This window comes from Mytilus californianus, unplaced genomic scaffold, assembly GCF_021869535.1.
Source record: "Mytilus californianus isolate M0D057914Y unplaced genomic scaffold, xbMytCali1.0.p SCAF_1, whole genome shotgun sequence".
Taxonomy (NCBI): domain Eukaryota; kingdom Metazoa; phylum Mollusca; class Bivalvia; order Mytilida; family Mytilidae; genus Mytilus; species Mytilus californianus.
In genome coordinates this window covers 48,510,332-48,528,233 of record NW_026262581.1, presented here as the reverse complement: position 1 = coordinate 48,528,233, position 17,902 = coordinate 48,510,332, and the positions used below count along the sequence as shown (strand labels likewise).

At 32.4% G+C, this 17,902-nt stretch overlaps 2 protein-coding genes across 4 annotated transcripts in view; both read left to right on the top strand.

Annotated features, from left to right (window-relative positions):
- The first annotated feature begins 406 nt into the window (after nucleotides 1-406).
- LOC127720005 (uncharacterized) lies at nucleotides 407-3,392 on the top strand. Its single transcript, XM_052226417.1, has 3 exons — nucleotides 407-440; nucleotides 1,928-1,996; nucleotides 2,436-3,392. The coding sequence occupies exons 2-3, from the start codon at nucleotides 1,939-1,941 to the stop codon at nucleotides 3,320-3,322; spliced, it is 945 nt and encodes a 314-aa protein (XP_052082377.1). The 5' UTR covers nucleotides 407-440; nucleotides 1,928-1,938; the 3' UTR covers nucleotides 3,323-3,392.
- Nucleotides 3,393-10,645: 7,253 nt separating this feature from the next.
- LOC127719991 (uncharacterized) overlaps nucleotides 10,646-17,902 on the top strand; it is a 55,009-nt gene continuing 47,752 nt past the window's right edge. For all 3 annotated transcript variants that reach the window (XM_052226402.1, XM_052226391.1, XM_052226386.1), the window contains exons 1-3: nucleotides 10,646-10,806; nucleotides 15,631-15,966; nucleotides 16,463-16,663. In XM_052226402.1, the coding sequence (XP_052082362.1) occupies nucleotides 15,651-15,966; nucleotides 16,463-16,663 (517 nt within the window). In that variant the 5' untranslated portion in view covers nucleotides 10,646-10,806; nucleotides 15,631-15,650. The remainder of the gene's footprint in view (nucleotides 10,807-15,630; nucleotides 15,967-16,462; nucleotides 16,664-17,902) is intronic.

The window sequence follows — 17,902 nt, the reverse complement described above, 5'->3', positions numbered from 1 at the left end:
GAGATAAAAACGTTCATACCATCAGGAAATAAAAGGCTTTCTGTGATCATGAGTTTCTATTAAAACAGTGCAAGTCTCTGATTACAACGGAATTAATAACGTGCATATTTAACCATATTGTTAATAAGTCAAAGTGATAATTCGTAATAACTACATGTATTATGACATGATGACAAATATGTTTGTTGTAGGAAGAAAACGAAATGACTCTGAGTACAGATTTTTTTAAATAACCATAATCCAAAAGTACATAGAAATATGACATGGCGACATTTAAAAGTTTCAATTATATCTAACAAATTCATCATTTGCGGTTCAGTTATACACTTCCTTGTGTGTATGTCAACTATGAGAAAAATAATTGAAAAGGGTATAAAAGAGCGATTTTGAAGCAGTTAAACACTATTCACTAGAATAAATTCCAATTGCTTTAAACAAAGGTAAGAAATAGTTTAAACATAGATATTTCTTTTAAATAAATATGATAGATATACAAAACATTATTAATGCAAAAAGTGACAAAGATAAACAAGAAATAAGTCATTAAAAAGTTAGAAAGGGGATTGATAAAGTTTATAGAGTACAATACAAATGATACCATAATAATTTTCTGTATGTTAAAAATATATATTACAATGAAAAAACATTTAAGAAAGCAGTTGTTCCCTTGTAAGAAAGTTGTAAATCGATTTTATAAAGAAAAGTATAAAAAAAGTTGTTCACAGTTCAACATTTCTTTATTTATTTAAGTAATTGGAAAGTAAGCGACTATTCCAGTAATAAAATACTGCTTCGAAATCTAATTTATTTCTTTTTTTTTAATATATATCGGAAGTGAAAACCCGGCTGAAATAATTATTTGAGATATTGAAGATGCTAAATACTTTGCTACAAGATTTGGAATATTTCATCTCATTTAGAAAAGAGATGTGCATTTCTAATCGGTGGATGACATTGCTATTTTGCTTCAATGTCTTTTTCTTCATTTTTTAATTTGCGAATCAATCTAACTCATATCTTTCTTATTTGTAAATTCCATCTAATCTCCTTGAAATATAATATTGTTTTATACACTGAAACTTTATATTTCATGATTTATTTATATGATTCATTGTCCGGACTTGGCTATACTCTATTTCTGTTTTTCGTTCTTTTTTCGTACATAAATTAGGCCGTTAGTTTTCTCGTTTGAATTGTTTTACATTGTCATTTCGGGGCCTTTTATAGCTGACTGTGCGGTATGGGCTTTGCTCATTGTTGAAGGCCGTACGGTGACCTATAGTTGTTAATTTCTGTGTCATTTGGTCTCTTGTGGAGAGTTGTCTCATTGGCAATCAAACCACATCTTCTTTTTTATATCTATGTTCTTTTTTTGGTTTGATCAGCTATTCAAGATCGGTATTACCTTTTGAATTTCAAATATGTTTGTCTCGAGTATCACAAATTGACATTTATTGTAGAAATGCTCATCTGGTGTGATAATATTGATACTGTTATTGTTATCACTGATGACACAATATCCATTGAGCTTGGTCGTTTTTTTTTTATCTCGCATATATCCCTAAAAGTTCTTTAAATACTTAAATTCAAAAATTCTTTTTTCTTAAATGTTTTTTTTTTATTCACATAATAATGCCTTTTGCAGATATAATCCTTACAAATTATATAAATTTTGCATAACCTGTAGCTCGAAAACATGCACAATTAAACCTCAATTTTGGATTCGTTTGAAAAAAATTCTGTCCTTTCATTATACCCCCAAGCTAACAGTAATCTCTCCGATGATTTTTTCCGACATATAACTGTCTTGCATGTCCTTAGTAAAAGCAAGCATTTTTTTTTATATTCACTGTTTTGTGTGATTCATGTGCCGATTATGATTTTCCGAGATTTTATTTAGACATAATATTCATCCTGTTTATTTCAGAGTTCTTAGAGATGATGAGATTCCAGACCATTTTCTTTTCGATGGCGTTGACCACAATGACAGTGGCAGGTAAGAAAAATATTCGATTTGCTTTTTCCGAGATTTATAGGCTGTTTAAAAAAAAGTGTTTAAGTTGTTGAGATAAAAAAAAAACTAGATACCTTACCGTAGAAAAATCGTCAAAAAGATATAATTTCAGTACATATTTGTGTAAATTATAATAGAAAACCTTGAAACAAATAGTTTTTGTGTTTTGAATTTTCACCTTTCGTTATATGGGGTCTTTTATAGCTTACTATACGGTTTGGGCTTTGCTCAGTGCTTAACCGTACGCTCCCTGCAGTTGTTAACATCCTTGTCATTTGATCTATGGTGGATACTAAGTAGTTGTCTTAATGAAAAAAATACCAGACATCCTTATATCTATATGATAAAAGATCATATCCATTGTTTTTGAATTACTAGATTTGTGAAAATTATATAAAGTGTCAGGTATTTAATTTTACAGCCTATGCACCCACGGAAAAGCATGCATTAGATATACATGGAGTGAAGAAGGTTTTACAGGCCGAAAACACTGTTGGGAGAGACTTTAACGGGCGTCGTGGTGTCGGCTCCCTTTCTGTACTGGATGTTATTGATGCAAATAGACGAGCAGGATCAAGAGCAGTTGGAACATCTCATGGAATAGGCAATGAATTTATAAGACACGGGTCATCAGCCAGTAGAGGATTGTCTGGGGGTTCTATTGGAGGCAGGACATCTGTATCTGAAATCATTAGAAGCTCTTCAGCTGGTGTTTCCCGTGCTTTACCTGACGATGACAGTATCAGTAGCTGTCATTATGGGTGTGGAGGAGATAAATTATGTCGTTCAGGACATAAATGTATTCAAAATGGCTGTAGCAGCTACTGCGTCGAAATTTCTTCTGGAAGTATAATTGGTGCATCTGGATTGTCGGACTCTATAAAAAGGGAAATAATTAGAAGTTTATCATCTGGCTTTACCAGAGTTTCCAGCAATGATGGTAATTTATCATCTGGCAGCAGAATTGGTTCATCTGGTCTGGCTAGAAATTTGGATCTATCTAGAAATGCTCATTTGGAAACTATAGGTAGTAGCCGTGCAATATCTGGTCATACAGGTTCAGATATTCTTGACGCAATTACCTCTAGACGAAGTGGGCTTGATGTATTGGACACAGTTTCCTTAAGACGAAGTGGATCAGTTAGTTCTTCAGGGTCAGGAATCGTTTCTCAGTCAGTGGTAGGAGGAAAAACTGGTTGCAAGACAGACTGTTATCGTGATTCAGATTGTCCATCAAACAAATATTGTGCCACTGTTAATTGCCACAAAATTTGCCGTAGAAAGCCGTCTAAAGGATACACACGATAGACAAAAGATGAAATCCAAAATTTCTACACATACAAACTATTTCTTTCTTATGAAATAAAATGTTATACAAATCTTGCTTTATAATAATGGTGTTTGATATCATACCATAAAAATGTAAATGAATAAGACAACACCGCAATCTTGATCATAAAAATAATTACAACATTCGTACTGATAATTAAAAACACACATATACTCGTACAGAAATAAGTTACGGGATTGTTATTAAATGTACACTACTCACAAATATTGAAATAGACATGCGCCAAACAATAGCAAACCTGTAAACACTTATTCATAAATGCTATAAAAGGGGAAAAAGCGATAAGGTTTACTTCGATATGCAATAAAATATTTCTCCATGTATCTAATGATTAAGTAATAGTAATTAAAATATTGAACAGCAAAATGAAAAAAACTAGCCTAGCAAGACGTCATAATTATTTGGACTAGGGAGACACTGTAAATTACTCATAGAAACAAAATTATGTCCCCTTTGTAAACAAAAAATTGACGATGAACTTCATTTTGCAATAAAATCTCATATGTTAGAAAATTAGAGAAAAATAGCTACGATTCAGACAAAAATATAAAATATGGTTCTTTTTGTTTCAATTTTATATTAATAAAAGCGGAAATTTGAAATAACATTTCGCACGTTATCAGCAGTAAATTTGGCCCGAACTTCTCAAGATAAGCTCAAAAACATCGCTGATGTATTATTGATTTGCAAGTCAATAATTTAACCTGTTTGAATCCGTATTCATGTGATCTTCTATTTAACCCCTTGGTTAGAAATGGGTTACGCATTTACTAGGCGTATTCTGCTAGTATTAAAAGGTAAAGAATGTCAACATTGAAAGAGAAACAAGGCTGAACCATTTGGTTGACCGATTCGATCCACAAAAAAAATTCCTATACAGGTAAAAACGATGATTGATATATCTTTAACCTATAATATGAAATCAAACACACAGAAAAGAAAATCAAATTGCACGTGCTTGCTATTTATTTTTATCTGGTTATGTGACCTTCGGCAGTCTTCGGAGGTCATCTCTTTTGTTAATTAGATGGCGTCTAGTCTAGAATACACACGAAATACTGATACTGGTAATTTGGATATACGTTTTAGTATGTTTCATGAGAATTTGAGTCAAATCGGCGAATACTAGTCTGACAGCTCACAAAGTTAAAAGAATAGTCCAATCATTCAAAAATGTGTATGATGAAGAAGAATTTATTATTTTTGTTGCTGGTCATTTGTAACCTGAAAGAGTGCTGGGAGAAAATACAAGGGACCTTGAAAATTTTAGGAATGGAAAAGGGTATACAATTTGTTAATACTTCGGATGGGGCATGGAATCTTTTTGCTACAAGATTTTAGTAATGCTGTATTTCAAACATGCAAAAATTATATTAGCAGCTAGTTTGATAAATACGCTAAATCAGTATCTGATTATTCAGCAAAAGCGTCTAACACTTGATTCAGATGTCATATCCTATCTCTATTGTCATCTTTTTGGGCTTCAAACTTCATTTCAATGGTTGTTTCGTGTGAGTCATGGGCATCTTCTGTTTGTCAGTTGGACATGTAGAACGACAATAAAAGGGACTGATGGTTTGATGTCTTAGTTTTTGCAGGTTTTCTTGAAGCTTTAAGGATTATACAACTTTAAATATATAAAAACTTATAATGCTAATAGCTGTTTCCTTACATGATTAATTGCGAAATTCATGATCAACTGATTTCAATGATTATGATAATATCTGGGAGTCAACTACTACAAGGGGAATTTTAACGACCATGACTACCAATGAGGGTCTCGTACGGTCGGTACTAAATGTTCATGTTTGGTCATGAGACAGCATTCCCAACACTGACAGAATTTGCTTTCTTCTATTTCAAAATTACATACATTTTTCGAAATACAGCAAGAATTCTAAGTGTGGCATTTTTGACATGTCTTTACTTGAAAAATATTCCTTTATTACTTGGAGAGGCGACCCATACCGAACACTTCTCCCCACAAAAAATATATTTTATTTGGCACGAAAGACATAACTCTTTTTTTTCGTCTTGTTCCGCTTGGCTCAACTGTTGAGATTTAAATCCTAAGTTTCAACATATATATTCTTCCAAGAAAGCATTTTTATCTGAAGTTAATTTAATAACTTCTTTAATAAAGGATAGGAACAATGTGCTGAAATTGAATGAAGGTGTGGTAAATGTCAACCATAACTGGCATATCCAAATACAGTTCCATGAAGTCACTTCCCTAATTGAAACTCTATATCCACTACTGATGCTATATTTTACTGAATAATGATACTATAAATAGAAATTGTATGCCAGTATTTCTTGTTACAAAGATTTAAAGTATTGAGAAATGTTGGGGTGAAATTTCATGTCTTTTGAAGGGGGATCTAGAATCTATTTTCTTTTTAACGGTAGGGAAAAAAATAAGAGAACTTTCGATGTTTCCTCCCAGGTCCCCCTAATGAAAAAAATGTCCAGTCCATAAATGAGTATAACCTCCTGGGACATAATATATTGAGTATACTATTCCCAGGTATATTACAGCCGATTCCAACGAGTGTGTAGCTAAAGGTAGAATCTTTGGGTAGCTTCCTTGCAAGCTCAACCATGAAATGATTATTACCTTAAAATTGGGAGGAGCAAAGCGCTATTTTATCATCCTATGAAAACATTTATATTAATGGGCTGTTTATTATTTATAATATATGTATGTTTCATACAAAGGTTTACCTAGATATAGGAAGATGTGGTATGAGTGCCAATGAACCAACTCTCCATCCAAGTTACAATTTATAAAAGTAAACCATAATAGGTCAAGGTACGGCCTTCAACACGGAGCATTGGCTCTCACCGAACAGCAAGCTATAAAGGGCCCCAAAAAATTACTAGTGTAAAACCATTCAAACGGAAAAACCAACGGTCTAATCTATATAAAAACGAGAAACGAGAAACACGTATGAACTACATAAACAGACGACAACTACTGGACTACTTTGCAAATGAAATTTCATTTCTTAGTCTTTGATTGAATTTAAAAAAAAAATTTTATTACAATAAATCAGAAGCGGAGTGACGTTTTTTTTTTTTAAATATTTACGCCGTGAATAGGCAGTTTAGTTAATTAATGTCTTTTGGTGTATTCCGCACGCATAAAACATTGTTATGTATTTTCTTTATATATTCATATTTTTTAGAACTAAAATCTTTTATATTCACACAGAAAAGAAAAATTATCATACTACTTTAAAATATCATGCACGGTTGTAGTACTTTTATTTAGTTAAAAATGCAACGAAAAAAAAAAAACAGCAAACAACTGCAGTTTAGAATTGAAAATATTGCAGAGTTTATTGACATCCACTTGGTTTGTTAACATTACCTTACTTATTAGTTTTAGATAAATAATGCAGCCATGAAGACCAATTTGTATGTCTCTACTTCAGTTAGATTTAATCTGACCTAGATTGAATGATCAGGTCATATGTACTTTTGAACACCTTCCAATCTTTTTTACCTGTCCGGGTGTATTGTAAACATATGTGTATGTGTAAAAGTGAATACGGTCAGCACTTGTCAATCATATCCAACTACATTTTATTAACTTGATGTAACAAATTCAACGACAGGTAAAATATATTATTATTTGTAATGTCTGACGAAGAAGAAAACATTTTAGGAATTTTAGCTTTCAGTTAACTTTTCACCATGCAGTTATCAAAATAAAATTGGCAAATCAAACACACCTACAACATGCTTGTGAATGAGCTTACAATTATCATTGAATTTTAAATTTAGATTGAAAACTAATTTCTAAACTGACTTGTAAAACTAGTTTTACAATGTTTATATTCTGTCACTTAATTCTGATTGGTTCTCTGCTTAAATATTGACGCCACCCAAAGGCTGGATGTACCATACCTAATAATGATTTCATGGTTGAGCTAGCAATAAGTGGTTGGTATTTTATACCGTTCGACAAAATTTGATAATTTCTAAATTTCTTGAAAAAAATATTTTGTTTCAGGAGGGAATGAAAAAAATATTTTGTTAAAAAAAAAAAAAAAAAATGTCATGCACACACATACCATTAAACAAAATTAATAGAAATTCATATTTTCTGATTTCCGGTACAGTATAAAAATCACTACCTGCTTGGGAATTCAAGTTGAATAAATTTTGGTCATTGAAAATGATAAGTTTTAGTTTTATTCAATCTGATTAAATCTGCTACTAGACGTTGCAGACTCTTCAGTGTATTTTTTTATTCGTTGGTCGAGGTACGGCGGAGCTACGTCGGCCACAAAGGCTGGAATTCCTGGAATTTATTGAAACATCATGGAGACTGGAGATGGCTGACTGTTTTAAACAAGCCAGTGTTAATATGGATCGAGTTACTTCAGCCATGAATTGTTTATAAGTAGTCAGTTTTAGGGGATTGTGTGTGTGTCTATGTTTTTTGTTTTTGTCTTAGTTTTTTTCATGTTTGGCGACTTCGTTTGGGTTCAGCAAGGATTTGTACGAATTCTTGGGTTCAGGTACTTCGTATTGACACTTTGTTCATTGTAGCTTATTGATATCATGTTTGGCGACTTCGTTTGGGTTCAGCAAGGATTTGTACGAATTCTTGGGTTCAGGTACTTCGTATTGACACTTTGTTCATTGTAGCTTATTGATATCATGTTTGGTATAACTAAATATGATTGCATTATCATAATGAAGCACCGTTCGCCAAACACTATTAGTTGTCAATTAATCAAACAATCAATCAATCAATCAATAAGTCAGTCTGACAGATCATGTGTCTATGCTTTGCTGACAAGACACATTTGTCTCAACTCAATCGTCTCTATAAGTTTGAATATAATGAACATATCTTACACTTCCTTCGCCAATGATGACAGACTAGTGAACATACCTGATGTTCAGTGGTTGTCGTTTGTTGATGTGGTTCATAAGTGTTTCTCAATTGTCGTTTTTTATATAGATTAGACCGTTGGTTTTCCTGTTTGAATGGTTTTACACCGGCTAGTCATTTTTGGGGCCCTTTATAGCTTGCTGTTCGGTGTGAGCCAAGGCTCCGTGTTGAAGGCCGTACTTTGACCTATGAAGGTTTACTTTTACAAATTGTGACTTGGATGGAGAGTTGTCTCATTGGCACATCTTCTTATATCTATATATGAAATTTAATAAACGAGTATTAAATATGAAAATAAAAAGATGTGGTATGATTGCCAATGAGACAACTCTCCACAAGAGACCAAATGACACAGATATTAACATCTATAGGTCACCGTACGGCCTTCAACAATGGGTAAAACCCATACCGCATAGTCAGCTATAAAAGGCCCCGAAATGACAAATGTAAAACAATTCAAACGAGAAAACTAACGGCCTGATTTATGTACAAAATAATCGACAAAAAACAAATATGATATACAGCAACAAACGACAACCACTGAATTATAGGCTCCTGACTTGGGACAGGCACATACAGAATGTGGCGGGGTTAAGCTAGTTTAAAGGCTCACCAACCCTCCCCCTAACCTGGGACAGTTGTGTAACAGTACAACATAAGAACAAAACTATAAAAATTTAAAGACTTTAATTCACACGTGCATCTATGATTAACGCAAGATCTATTGGTTAGATGACCGTAAATACTAATATGTATTAAAATACAACTTCAAAAACTGTATTCGTAAACATTGCAATGCTACAATATTGCATTCATTTTTTTAATTTTATTTACAATGGCACCTTCTACGCATCCAGTGTGTGATTTTTGGAGCATTTTTAGTCCGACGCATTTTTGAAGATCATTACCTGCAGGAATATCGTCCAGGTGTACATCTTGAACGTTATACTCTTTTCTGTCTTTCAGCAAGTCAACTATTTGCTCTTTAAACTGTCTCATTGGCATATCCGACACTAGTCTAGCTAACTGCTGTGTTGTACCATGGACACGTCTGTATGTAAAATGACAGTATGATAAGGGTAGGCGAGTACTGAGTTAAATACATAAAACTATATTTTTTCGTCTTTGGCACTACTAAACTGTAGTATTATCTTGAAGAAATTTAAAACAATTGATACTTAAAAACTATATTCCGACATTATTTGTTGAATAAAAATAATAATAATGATAATAATAATAATGATAATGATAATGATGATAATAATAATAATAATAATAATAATAATTTTATTATTATTATTATTATTATTATTATTATTATTATTATTATTATTATTATTATTATTATTTAACATTGCAATGCTACATAATCAGATAATGGCATTCATTTTACTTCTACACATCCAGTGTGTGCTTTTTGGAGCAATTTTAGTCCGACGCATTTTTGAAGATCATTACCTGCAGGAATATCGGCACGGAAGAACGCGAAATAAAGTTGCCATTTCACGATGAACGAACAATTAAAAATTTCTTGCACGTTGATCTTTTTACTGATTTCAAGAAACACGGTGAATAACGAACCTTTTTCACGGCTGCACGTGAAATACAAATGGCAAAACACGTTGCACGAAAATAACCCTATTTATCATATGCTTGTATAAAATATTACTAAAATTTTACAGTTCAATAACATTTAAAAATATTAAAAGGCTATGAAAGGATTACTAGGTTTATTTATCAGATTCCTAAGAATTTCCTCAGCGGGCTGATAAAGGAACCTTTATTGACTGCTTCCGGAATGTTATCACATGCCTTTCCGTTAATTTCCGTGACGTTTATCACATGCAACGTCGTGCATTTCCGGAAATTTGTTCGAAAACGACAACACAGTGCGGAAAACCGCAAGTGATTTAAGACTTTCCACAAAATTGTTGAGGAGCAAATTTCAAACTAAGAACATGTTAATTGTTCTGACAAGATAAATAAAATGCTTGTAATATCAATAAAAACAATAAAAGTTAAGACATTTTTATTTGGTTGTCTGTAAATCATGTAAATTATTATCTAAAAAATTCATGGAAAGACAAAATTTTAATTAATAGTTCTTGCCTGTATTTCTTCTGTTGAAGTATATGATAAAAAGATAATTACATGTCATTTATCATATCAGCCCTCGTTCATGATATCAGCACTCGAGCCTACGGCTCTTGGGCTGATATCATGACCTAGGGCCGATAAAGGGTCTGATATGAAAAATGCCATGTGATAATCTTTACATACCAACCTCTTCAACGTAAGCATAGCCAGTGCCTATCTACTTTCACTTTCAGACTTTTCCCGCATAATCGCACACATGACTCGAAACATTATCCACCAATGGAAAATGTAGTTTCGTTTCAGGATTGAAAAGTTCCAAGCAACAAGAACAGTGTATACAGATTTGAAACACAATAAGAGAACAAACACAGTGCTTTTATATCTATTTATGTAAAATAAACGCAGAAGATGTAAAAACTTGCTTCTAAACTGTTGGTAAGTTCGTCATACTTCAAGCATTTAGCCATGAAAAATGATAGACAGATGATTAATAGTGGAACCGGTCTCGTTCGATCTTGTGGAGAGGAAAAATTAGATTTTTTTGGAAAAAAGGAACATTAGACGATAAAATTGTCAATACAGATAGACAATGTTTGTATTATTTGCAGAACATGTAATAATCCTATATCTATTGAACCACAAAATCTGGTTTCACTTTCATTATTAATTTTTGAAAATCCTCACAGCCATTTTATCCAAACAGAGAAATGCTATTGCAGTACCCTGGTCCCATGGGCTGATTTAGATTAAAGGTGCTTTGATATTGAATATTTGTATATGATTTAATATACCTTCAAACCTTCAAACCTAGTCAGACACATATTTATTACGATGCAGTCCGGTAAATCCGCCCACATAAGGCTTTGGTCATATGTATTTCTGCTTTATTATATACAAATTGTATCAAATTGTACATTAATATAAATCTATTCACTGACAAATCAACTTTGAGTAGTTTATCTCATTTCCCCCCCAAAAAATCTGAAATAAATTTTAAAATCAACAAAACAAGTGGGTCATCTGTGTTTTTATCAGAAATATGTTTGTCTGGTAAATCCACCCATCCGCAGTAAATATGTATGGAGGACCAGTTTATCGCAAATTTATGAAAAGAAAAGGTGATCTATTTACTAATAGACCTCTTATAAAGGGATTCCAGATAATCCAAAAAAATATTTCGTCAGAAAAGAGTTTTGTAAGCAATAATATGATTATCGTTAGCTTTAGGAATTGTATTATATATATATGTCACTAGATATTTTCGTAATAAAGGATTTTTCTTTAAAATTTGTCATGCAGTGATGATAAGTACAGTTCCTATATGAATAAAATAGCAGACGAAATATTTACGGAAGTGACAATTACGGAAGTAAATGGGAGTGGGTGGGTTTACCGGACGGGCAGAATTGCTGGACACTACTGTATGACTTAATTAGTGCCATTGTTGTGCTTCTTTCTAATTCCAGCCTATTTTTTTAGAATGTTTATAGTAAACACATAAAATTTATGGTTATTATCAATGAACCATATATACTATGTACATCTGTAGACTGATAAATTATACTTTCCTCATGAAATAATAAATCAAAATATGACTATGCATCCATAAGTTAGATCTCTTTAATAAAGATAACTAGTCTAGATGTGCTCTTTAAGTTTAAAGAATAAAACATTATCTTTGAATTGAAAAATTAAAATTTCGTGAACTTTATGTCAACTTGACCTATCCTAATTATTCCTTCTGATATTTAATCTTTTTAAAATTGTTATTATTTTTAAAATTGCCTTGATGTGGTATTTTCTGGATTATATTTTTGCCATGCATGATTACATGTTTGACTATTTCTAATTATTTGATTCTTGAAACTCCTTGTAGGAGATTCAGTGTGAACCAAGGCAACGTGTTGAAGGCCATTCTTTGACCTATAATGGTTTACTTTTACAAATTGTGACTTGGATGGAGAGTTGTCTCATTGGCACTCATACCACATCTTCTTATACATGTATCTATATAGAAGATTATACCATAGACATCCTCCACCAACAAAAATTATTTTAAAGACCCATTATTCATCTTTATAACCTGCACAGTATATGTTTTCAAACTACATCTCCTGTAGCTTGTTGACCACTAATGTCAAGTCAATGATATTTGGATTGAAGTTGTATTACATTGGCACAACTTAATTCCATGGAGATTATTTGGTGATGCCCCTTGTGACTTTGAAAGTGAACATAGCTAATACATGCGGACTATCGTTTCAGCCCAAACTAGGCATAATTTTTTTTTTCTGGTTTGTGACTTAATTTGGGAACAGGACATCACCAATTATTTTAAATTTTCACATTTTATAAAACATGTGCCGATTGAACAGAAACGGCATACCCTTGTCATGATGCTCAATCAAATAAAAATAAAATAATGTGTAGGGTATATGGTCATTGGTTATAAGACGGCAAACCAGCAGTTTCTCTCCACATATTGTAATTCATTAAAGATTTTGAAACAATTGCAATTTGTTCATTAAATCAAACTGTACATCTGGTTATTTTTTATAGAAAATTGTTCTCAGTTCAGAAATCAGTGTGTTAAAAGTAAGCATTTATATAACTTACAAATTCTGTTAGATTTTATTTCAACTTCTTCTTGTAACCAATGAAACATACTTAAGCCTTGTGATTATTGAAGGGAAACATTTTATAAGTAGTTGTACGAGTACTTAGAAAATAGTTACACCATTGTATACTGAGCCTTTAATTTGTAGAAATTACAGTAAGGTTTTCTAGAATATATACTGTATGTAATCATGGTAATATAAAAATAAGGAGATGTGGTATGATTGCCAATGAGACAGCTATCCACCAAAGTTCAAATGAGGTGGATGTAAGCAATTATAGGCAACAGTATGGCCTGCAACAGTGAGAAAAACCCATACTGTATAGTCGGCTATAAGTATAAAAGGCCCAGACATGAAAAATATGAAACAATTCAATCAAGAAAACTAACATCCTAGTTTATAACAAAACAATTTGCGAAAAACAAATATGACAGACATGAACCAACAAAAACCACTGAACTACATGCTCCTGACTTTTGACAGGCACATAAAGAATGTGGCTGGATTAAACATGTGTATGAGGGCTCAACCCTCCCCTTAACAATAACATGGGGACATTGGTGTAACAGCACAACATAAGAACAAACTATAAAAATCAGTTGAAAAAGGCTTAACTCATCAGATCGATACAAAGAAAAACATCAAGCAAAAACACAGACAGGACGTAGCAGGGTATATATCCATCACTCATCCCTAACAACAAAAAAGAAACTTAAGTACAGATCTGAGAATACTCTCAGTTACTGACAGCTAGTTCAAAACCAATAACAACTTGTAAAAAAAATCATGTATCTAAGACTAAAATATCAATCAGTACACATCCAACATCCAATGGATTTAGTTTAAAGACTTCATTAACAGTCATTAAACATGACCTTGTGCAATGCCAAAATATAGGTATCGACAGATTGTAGTAGGGTGAAAGTACATATGTGTAATATTTAGTATGGTTTTAATTTACTGATAACAAAATCAATATTTATACAAAAAAAAAAACAATATTCAAAGATTTAATTACAGTGTTTAAAAGGTAACCTTTTAGAATAAGTTTATTTAAAGGTTTGATAAGTTTGCCCCGATCGTATCTAAATTCTGATCGTCCCTTTTGTCGTAAATTTTTGTGTAGAGTTTCTGGTGTAATACTGAAATGTCTAAATCTAGGAAAGGACAGTTATTGCTGTTAATATTTGATTTATTTAAAGTAAGTTCCTTTGGGTGAATTTCAGTTGTATATTTAGAGAATACTTGATTATTTAATGAAAAAATATCATCAAAATAACGGTAAGTGTTGTTGAATTTATCAATTAAATGGAATTTAGACGGTTCTTTACTGAGCTTGGCCATAAACTGTGATTCATAACTGTATACAGTCAGGGGTACTACTTGTACAAGTAATTTTTATTTACTTGAAGAAGTAAATATTAATATACTTATATAAGTAAATTTGTAGGATACTTATACAAGTGTATTTTATTTACTTGTATAGGTAAAAAAAAATGGGCTTACACAATGTAGTTATGTCCCTTTAATAGACATTCAGATTTTTTTACTTATACAAGTAAAAAAGTCATCCTATCTTCTCTTCTTGAATTCTTAGGACTTCTTTGCTCTAATAGAATTTTTGATTGTCTGTCCTTTGCAGATGTCTATACTAATCATTTAAGTGTAATTTCATGGAAAATGAAAATCTCATTTGTCTGTTATCTTCAGAACACTGCTCATTTACAAGCCCCCAAGGGGCAATTTTTGAAGTCCTTGCGCAATCAGTTTCTTTGTTGAATTAATGAGATGAAACATTGAACTCTAATCAAAAATTATGAGCTAACCTGAGAAAAATTGTTAAAGGCATGTTTTTACATCTCAAAACTTTTTTTTTGTGGGATTGTAAAAAAAATTTAAATTTTTGAGAAAATTAAGGGGAGATTATTCAAAAATTATAATTAACTTATATAAGTTTATTTTATTTACTTCTTCAAGTAAATAAAAATTACTTGTACAAGTAGTACCCCTGACTGGTATAGGAACAAGTCTGGTGCCCATAGGAATACCTACAACAAACGTACATAAATGTTGTCAAGGAGAAAATTTACGGCTTTAATCATCTGATCACACCTCCAGTAAGTATATATATATCTAGCATCTATCATATTTACCTTTCTCATTTGAGAAAAAGGCTTTATATGAGTTGTAGCAAATAAATTTACAATCAGATTTATCAAATGACCATTTAATTAGATAGGAAAACTTTTGTTTGATAAGATTGTATGGAAGTGTAGTATAAAGTGTGGTTGTTATGCCTTGTGCCCCCGTGGGGTGTTGGCTATACTCTGCATGCACTGAAGAAACCCTTGTAAAAATGTGTCAGTTAGTGGCTCACTGCATAGACAAATTTCTTCCCCCATCACACAAATCCTAATTTTCCTGTGGCAATCAAACTGAACTTCCCCTTCTTCCTGTTGTATTAATTGTCAATTTGTTCTTTCCTGAATATGCATGGAATACTTGCCACTGAACATTGAGCAAGGAATACTCAGTAGAGTCATTTCAGAAAAGCAATGGAAAAAGAATGAACAAAGTATTGAGAAGGGTTAGTAAAAATAAAAAAAGTAAGGAAAATATTAATCGATAGTTTTTTTCCCAGGTGGAAGGTCATCAACTAAAATGAAATGCACACATGAATCCTGTGGAGCTGAAATTCCTGCAGGAGCCAGATTCTGCACAGGATGTGGTACTGAAGTACAGACCCCAGTTCCTGTAAAGACAACGCTCTGTCCATCTTGTAATAACATTGTAAAGGAAGGATACAAATTCTGTTACAGCTGTGGAGGGAAAATTGACCCTTCTCTATTTATTGACAGAGTTTGTAATGGTACGAAAGACGATGGACAGAAGTGTAACACAGTGTTGACTTCTGGTAACAGGTTCTGTCCTTCTTGTGGTACACCTCAAGACACATCTAAAACACAGGATACAAGCAGTAAGTTAAGAATTTCACTGCACATTTGGTCAAGAGGACACTTATTATTTACTTGTTTTTAACAAAATTGAACAGACAATCCTTATTAAAAACGACACTCATTAAACGCTTTGAGTTACATTACTGTGGTAAGATGTAATATATTGTATGTCAGCTGATCAACAATGTCATAATGTGTTTTGGTTATTTCCTGTTTGCAAATATTTTTCAATATACGTTGAATTAACTTAAAAAAAATTATCACACTTTTCTCAGTAACTATACTCAACCAACAGAATGATTTCAGACTTGGTCAACAGTTTTATAGTGATGAGTTGTATCGTTTGTGCACTTTCACGTCTGTCTGACACCTATTTCCTATTTTCCATTACTTTGAATTATGAGTGAGATGTGCATTAATTCTTGTTCAATTTAATGAAGTCTCCCTTACAAAGTTGGGAAATTTAATGTTTTTGCTCAATTTCTTTTTATTATTATTCTTATTCATTTGTTTCAGATAAGGATGATTTACCAGGAGATTCACTTGTAAATGTAAAACTTAGTTTACAAATTACTCAAGGAAAGGAAGACAATGTAGATAAAACTACCCCTCCTGTTAAGGAAGAACGTGGTAGTTCAGGATCTAGCAGCCCTGAAACATGGGAAGCTCCAACCATCACACTAGTGTCTAATGATAAGAAAACAGAATCTGTAAAAGGTAAGTTATAAATAGTGACAGTTCTACATGAAAAAAATGTGACATAACTACATTGTAATGTGATTTCATTGCCTTATATGTTTTAGTATCACATACGTCTTGTCTGCCATCTAAAAAAAGATAAGGCCATAAGATCATAGAGATTATGTACAAATTGCTGATAAATAAAGAAAAATGGCATTTTTGTTATCAGCAGGAATATAAAGTGAGCCAACTAGGGCAATCTGATGAAGGCTGTATATAAGAATAACATTTCATTATTCTTTTTATTGGCAATTTATCTTTAGGGAGCTGCCATTTGATTTTTATTGGGGGGGGGGGGGGGGGGGAGCTAGGATGAAAAATTTTGTCCTGCCTTTTTATTTTTCACTCTATTCGGTCCTGCCTTTTTTTAGCTCACCGGGGCCTGAAGGGCCCCATGTGAGCTTATGCCATCACTTGGCGTCCGTCGTCTGTTGTCGTCGTCTGTCCTTGTAAACTATTTCAAAAATCTTCTCCTCTGAAACTACTGGGCCAAATACCTTCAAACTTTAACTAAATGTTCCTTAGGGTATCTAGTTTATAAATTGTATCCGAAGTTCTGATCCATCGACAAACATGGCCGCCATGGCTAAAAATAGAACATAGGGGTCAAATGCAGTTTTTGGCTTATATCTCAAAAACTAAAGCTTTTAGAGTAAATCTCACAGGGGTAAATTTGTTCAATTGGTCAAGATCTATAAGCTCTGAAATTTTCAAATGAATCGAACAACCCATTGTTGGGTTGCTGCCACTGAATTGGTAGTTTTAACAAAATTTTGCAGTTTTTTGTTATTATTTTGAATATTATTATAGATATATATAAACTGTAAGCAGCAATAATGTTCAGCAAAGTAAGATCTACAAAAAAGTTAATATGACTATAATTGTCAATTGACCCCTTAAGGAGTTATTGCCCTTTAAAGACAATTTTACACAATTTGTTCTTCAAGTTTGCCAACATTTAAAAATCTTCTCCTCTGAAACTACTGGGCCAATTACCTTCAAACTTTAACTAAATGTTCCATAGGGTATCTTGTTTATAAATTGTATCCGAAGTTTGTATCCATCGACAAACATGGCCGCCATGGCTAAAAATAGAACATAAGGGTCAAATGCAGTTTTTGGCTTATATCTCAAAAACTAAATTTTTTAGAGCAAATGTGACATGGGGTAAAATTGTTTAATTGGTCAAGATCTATCAGCCCTGAAATTATCAGA

Coding starts and splice junctions, on each gene's coding strand:
- LOC127720005 (XM_052226417.1), top strand. CDS start 1,939: ATGATGAGATTCCAGACCATTTTCTTTTCGATGGCGTTGACCACAATG. Junction 1,997..2,435: donor GACCACAATGACAGTGGCAG/GTAAGAAAAATA, acceptor TTAATTTTACAG/CCTATGCACCCACGGAAAAG.